Raw genomic sequence first — 6,321 nt, 5'->3', positions numbered from 1 at the left:
CAAGAATCACACATAACTATTGGATGGCCTGTGTATTCTCAATATCAAGAGAAAGCCAAGAAGCCCTCTTGACACATGAGATAAACTCCTTATGGATAAGTTATGGTTACATAAGATAGACAGAATTATGCAATCTTCATAATTCACTACAATGAGATGACAGACACATTCAAATATTGAATACTTAGCTGAGAATTCAATTATACATAGATAGAAGGACTATTGCATAAATAATAAGGTGGCATTTATGTAATGCTATAAGGTTTTAATTATATCATTTTTACATGACTAAAATGATATATCTGAAGTAAAAATAAATGAATTGGGAAAATATCTGTGGTAAATATTTCTTTTAAATTTCTTACACATTAATTATCCCATGTATTAATAATTATACTATATTTATCAGAACATAGTTTCAATTTAAGGATTTAATTCAATTTTGTTTGATTATTTATAAGTAATGGTAATATTATTGATCACTAAAATTTTCAACATAAAAAATGTTTTCAGTCCTGGGGCTTGTTGTTGGAGGTTGGAGCTAACTACTAGCATCTCAGTCCTGGCTGTACCGAGCACAGCCTCCTCATGGCTGAAGTGAAAGTGAAGAAAAAGACCCGGTAGAAATAGAAAACAGGATTATGGAATTATGTCATCAGTTACCTCATGGGATTACAGAACAAGTTATTCAGAAGGAGATGCCTCACATAGAAGCTCAACAGAGGGCAATGGCCATCAACAGACTCTTATCTATGGGACAGTTGGATCTCTTAAGAAGCAACACAGGCCTTCTTTATAGAATAAAAGAATCTCAAAATACTGGAAAAATGAAGGGATCAGATAACCAAGAGAAGCTAGTGTATCAAATCATAGAAGATGCTGGAAACAAAGGTATCTGGAACAGAGATATTCAATATAAAAGTAACTTGCCATTAACAGAAATAAACAAAATATTAAAGAATTTGGAAAGTAAAAAGCTTATCAAAGTTGTTAAATCTATGGCAGCCTCAAAGAAAAAGGTTTATATGCTGTATAATTTACAACCTTCAGATCAGTAACTGGTGGAGCCTGGTATAGTGACCAAGATATATATATTTTTTTGTGAGGCAATTGGGGTTAAGTGACTTGCCCAGGGTCACACATAAGTGTCAAGTGTCTGAGACTGGATCTGAACTCAGGTCCTCCTGAATCCAGGGCTAGTGCTCTATCCACTGTGTCACCTAGCTGCCCCTGTGACCAAGATTTTGAATCTGAATATGTAGAAGTGCTGAACCAACAGTATTTTAAATTCTTACAGAGCACGGCAGAAACAGCTAGAAAAAGCAAACAGAACCCCATGATACAAAGAAACAGTTCATTTTCTCATGAAGTGTGGAAATATATTTGTGAACTAGGCATTAGTAAGGTAGAGTTTTCCATGGAAGATATTGAAACAATTTTGAACACACTTATTTATGATGGAAAAGTGGAAATGACAATCATTGCTGTAAAGGAAGGTACAGTTGGAAGTGTTGATGGACATATGAAACTCTATAGAGCTGTTAGTCCAATCATACAGCCTACTGGCTTAGTCCGAGCATCCTGTGGACTCTGTCCAGTTTTTGATGACTGCCATGAAGATGGTGAAATTTCACCATCAAATTGTATTTACATGACAAAGTGGCTGGAATTTTAATAGCAAAGTGTGTATTCTACTTAGATTTTACAAATGCAAGAAGAAAATGAAGTTACTTTGAAAGCCCAGAATTGTATTTAGCATGAAGTATTGAAGTTGGTTAAAAGCAAACTTCACTAAAAGAAATATAGATTTCCTACTGTGAAGAACATATTAGTATTTATAAAGATTAAAAATTCTGATATATATTGATGAATGGGCCAAAAGTACATGAAGCAGCTATTAGAGATTAATGATGAAATCATTCCTCCTACTGTGAAAATATAAGGAATTCACCTACCAAGCTGTCAAAAGGGATTATTTTTGAGTGGTTGTTAAGAGAAAAATAAACTCCAAGATAATTCTGACAGTTGCCAAGGACAGGGGTGACAAAGGGAACTTGAAATTTTCCCTCCTATGTTGTTGCTAGAGACAAGGAGTTTTGAGCTGACTAATGCAAATATTGTGAACAAGCATTCTATCTGGTTCACTTCCACTATTATCACTTTCCCTTCATCAAATGAGGAAGAAGCTGAAAGCTTCCAAGTGAAAAGGCTGAAAGGTGGTAGAATTAGCAACAGTAAAGCCAAGGAATGCAGACTAGGTGGATATGTGGAAAGGTCAGGCATTGTTGCCCCCAAACACTCTATTCCCAGGTAATGAAATGGAAAAGCATTTGAAAAGCACTTACTGTTTGGCAAGAATAGTGCTAAATTCTGAAGACACAAAAAAAGAAAGGGAGATGGTTCCTGCCTTCAAGGAGTTCACACTGTATTTGGGGTAGACAGTACATAAAGGAGAATTCAGCTTCACGGCAGATGAAAAGGCCATGAGTCCAGCTGACAAAACAGCAAGGCAGATGGTAAGGCTTCTGGAACTTGGGGAGCAGTGAAAGGCCCGATAGTCTTCAACCAATGATTATTGGGAAGGGGGTGTTTGGGTGGGTGGGTACAAGGGTTAAAGTGGAATGTCTGGGTTACCTCCAGCCAAGATGGGGATGGTGAGGAAGGAATAGGAGCAGGTCAGCATGCAGTTGAAAGTGGATATCCATTGCTTGGTGAGAGCTTGGGAACCAGACATTTGGGATTCACTTGGGGATGAGGAAAATTTCCCCACAGTCAATTCATATTGGCCCCTCTAGGTGCCCCTTGGTGGACTGAGACAAGTGATAGTATGCTCCTCATTTCCCTGCCATGGTGGCTGCTAGCACTCGTCTCTTTTCAGGCCATGCTATTGTTGGGCTGGAGCAGAGAAGTAGTCTAATAATGACTACCAAGGGCATATATTTTTTCAATGTATAGATGTTAATTACTATCCTTGTTTAGTAAAATCATTCATTTCATTTGAAACATTTGCTTTATTTCATAGTATCCTAAGCTTAACTAACTCAATAGTTGCCCATTATTCTTATTTAATGAGAAATCATAATTGTTCTTGGAAATAACATTACATATTGAGCTTTAAAAGGGTGGCAGCCTAGAAAAATAGAGTTGGTCTTTCTCAGAATAGGTTGTATAATCTCGTGTGTTTACTATTTCTTTTACTCCCTCTGTGGTGTTTAAAGTGATGTGGACTTTGATGATTTCATCAAGGTGTAAATTCCCTGATTCCACTCTCTCCTTATTGGTTCATCCAGTGCTAGTTGTTTTCATCCTTGAACAAATCCTTCACAGCTTCCAGCATCCTGGAAGCCTTTTTCTAGGCCTTTTATATTTTGTGGATGATATCTTATACAATACAAATATATCCATCAAACTTTTGCCACATTACTAGCACATCTCTTTTTTCCGGTTATGTCCTAGGTATCTTTTATACTACTTCACCAGAGGGAGGGATGGAGGGAGGGAATGAGCCTTTATGAAGCACCTACTATGTGTCAGATACTGTGCCAAGTACTTTACAAATGTTATCTCCTTTGATTCTCTAGTGCTAGTCATCAATGATAGTATGCTGAAGGAGGAGTCTGCAAACTATAGCATGAGGACTGTAGGCTACCAATTTTTGTACTGTTTTAAACATTTTATTTAAATAAAATAAAGCTTTACTTAAGAAAAAAATGTTTTCTCAGAATGGGAGTACGGTATTAAACTAAAAAGTGTGCGTGTTTGTGTGTGTGTGTGTGTGTGTGTGTGTATGGTTATGAAATGCTTTGAATACTGGAAGAATTTATATTTGGTCCTACTACAAGTTTAATAGTAGGTAAGTGACATGATTGGACCTATGGTTAGGAAGATCACTTGGACAACTGCGTGGAGGATGGACTAGAGCAGGGAAAGATTTGTGGAAGGCAAACTCCCCAGTAACCTGTGGCAGTCGTCCTGGCATGATGTGATAAGGGTCTGGACCAAGGGGGTGGCAGTGTCAGAGAAGAGAATGAGTTATATGTGAGAGATGTCATGAAGGTAAAATTGACATACCTTGGCAACAGATTGGATATGTTGGGATGAGAGTGAAGAGTTAAGGCTGACACCTAAATTGGAAGACTGTGTTACTGGATAGTGGTATGCTTAAGCGTAACAGGGAAGGTGGCATAGTGGATAAAGCACTGGTCCTGGATTCAGGAGGACCTGAGTTCAAATCCAGCCTCAGACACACTTACTAGCTGTGTGACCCTGGGCAAGTCACTTAACTCTCATTGCCCCTCAAAAATAAAAAAATAAATAATAAATAAATAGTAATAGGGAAGCTAGGAAGAATGGGGGTAGGAGGTAGGGAAAAAGATAATGGGTTCGGTTTGGGACATTTTGAGTTTAAGATGTCTATGTGAGATCCAGTTTGAAATGTGTAATAGGCAATTGGAGATCTTATACTTGAGATCAGTAGTGAGTCTCAATAGATATATTTGAGAACCATCAGCACAGAGATGATGATTGAATCTCTGGGAGCTGATAAGATCATCAAGTGAAGTAGTATAGAGGGAGGAGAGAAGAGGGCCCAGGATAAAGGCTTGTGTTTAGTGATCATGATTTGCATTAAGATCCAGCAAATGTGACTGAGGAGTGGCCAGAGGGGTAGAAAGAGAACCAGGAGAGAGCAGGGTCACGATAACTTAGAAAGTGTCAAGGACTGAAGGCAAAGGAAATAATTGACAGTGTCAGAGTCTTAAGAGAGGTCAAGGACAAGGACAGAGAAGAGACCACTGGATTTAGCAATTAAAGGACCACTGGCAACTTTAGAAACAGCAGTTTTGGTTGAGTGATAAGATCAGAAGCCAGACTATAGAAAACTAATAGGAGAGTAAGAGAAAAAGGGAAGTACAGGCACCTTTTATAGACAATTATCTCAAGGAGTTTAGCTACAAAAGGGAGGAGAGAAATGGGACAATAGGTAGTGGGTGTGTGTGTGTGAATGGATAAAGTGAAGTTTTTTTGAGGATAGGGGAGTCATGGACATATTTGTTGGCAATAGGGAAGCAGCCATTAGATGGGGAGAGATGGAAGAAAAGTGAGAGCATTTTTGGTTTGTTTTTTTGTTTTTACATATAAGGTATTTTATTTTTTCCGTTACATGTTCTCAACTTTTGTTTATACAAGCTTTACAATTTCAGATTTTTCTCCCTCCCTCCCCTCCCTCCTCCCTCCCCTAGAGAGCAGGTAATCTGATATAGGTTATATCTATATATCTATATCTATATACATATATATATATTTATACACAGATATATATATATATACACATAATAACATTAATCCTATTTCTGCATTAGTCCTGTTATAAGAGAAAAAATCAGAGCAATGATGAAAAACCTCAAAATAGAAAAAAAAAACCAACAGCACCAAAAACAAAAGAAATAGAATGGTTCATTCAGCATCTATACTCCACAGTTTTTTTTTTCTTCTTGGATTTTGAGATCCTCTTCTATCATGAGTTCTCTGGAACTCTTCTGTACCATTGCATTGGTGAGAAGAATATAGTCCATCACAGTAGATCAACACTCAATGTTGATGATACTATGTACAATGTTCTTCTGGTTCTGCTTATCTCACTCATCATCAGCTCACGCAAGACCCTCCAGGTTTCTCTGAACTCCTCCTGCTCATCATTTCTTACAGCACAATAGTATTCCATTGTATTCATATACCACAACTTGTGCAGCCATTCCCCAATTGATGGGCACCCCCTCAACTTCCAATTCCTTGCTACCACGTAAAGAGCAGCTATAAATATTTTTGTACATGTGGGTCCCTTTCCCCTTTCCATGATTTCTTTGGGAAAAAGACCTAAAAGTGGTATTGCTGGGTCAAAGGGTATGCACAGCTTTATCGCCCTTTGGGCATAATTCCAAATTGCTCTCCAGAATGGTTGGATCAGTAGTGAGAGCATTTTTTAAGGTGGGCAGTCTGCTGGAGAAAATGGGATAAAATGGGATCACTGGTGAACATAGAAGCATTTGCCTTAGCAAGGAGAAGGGCCATCTTTTGAGTGAGATGGGAATGGTGGAGGAGAGAGTGGCAGAAGTCAACTGGGTGATGTCAGGACATCAGGAAAGTGCAATGTCACAGGAGTCGAGGGAAAGGATATCTTTAAAAAAATAGTTTTATTGATTCATTTTCCATCACATTAATTTCAAAATATATATTTTTTCCCTTCCCTATTGAAATACTTTTCTCTTGTAATAAAGATTTTTTAAAAGTTCAGCAAAACAGTGATACATTGAGAGCATCTCA

At 37.8% G+C, this 6,321-nt stretch overlaps 1 protein-coding gene across 1 annotated transcript; it reads left to right on the top strand.

The window, feature by feature from the left end:
* Positions 1-620: 620 nt before the first annotated feature.
* Positions 621-1,675, top strand: LOC122732990 (DNA-directed RNA polymerase III subunit RPC6-like). Its single transcript, XM_043973472.1, is given in 3 exon segments — positions 621-1,044; positions 1,047-1,076; positions 1,233-1,675. Coding segments are annotated over 3 exon segments (876 nt in total). The 5' UTR covers positions 621-641.
* The last annotated feature ends 4,646 nt before the right edge of the window (positions 1,676-6,321 follow it).

Source organism: Dromiciops gliroides, chromosome 6 (assembly GCF_019393635.1).
Source record: "Dromiciops gliroides isolate mDroGli1 chromosome 6, mDroGli1.pri, whole genome shotgun sequence".
Lineage (NCBI taxonomy): Eukaryota > Metazoa > Chordata > Mammalia > Microbiotheria > Microbiotheriidae > Dromiciops > Dromiciops gliroides.
The sequence above is the reverse complement of the archived record's forward strand: the minus strand, read 5'-3'. Positions and strand labels throughout refer to the sequence as shown.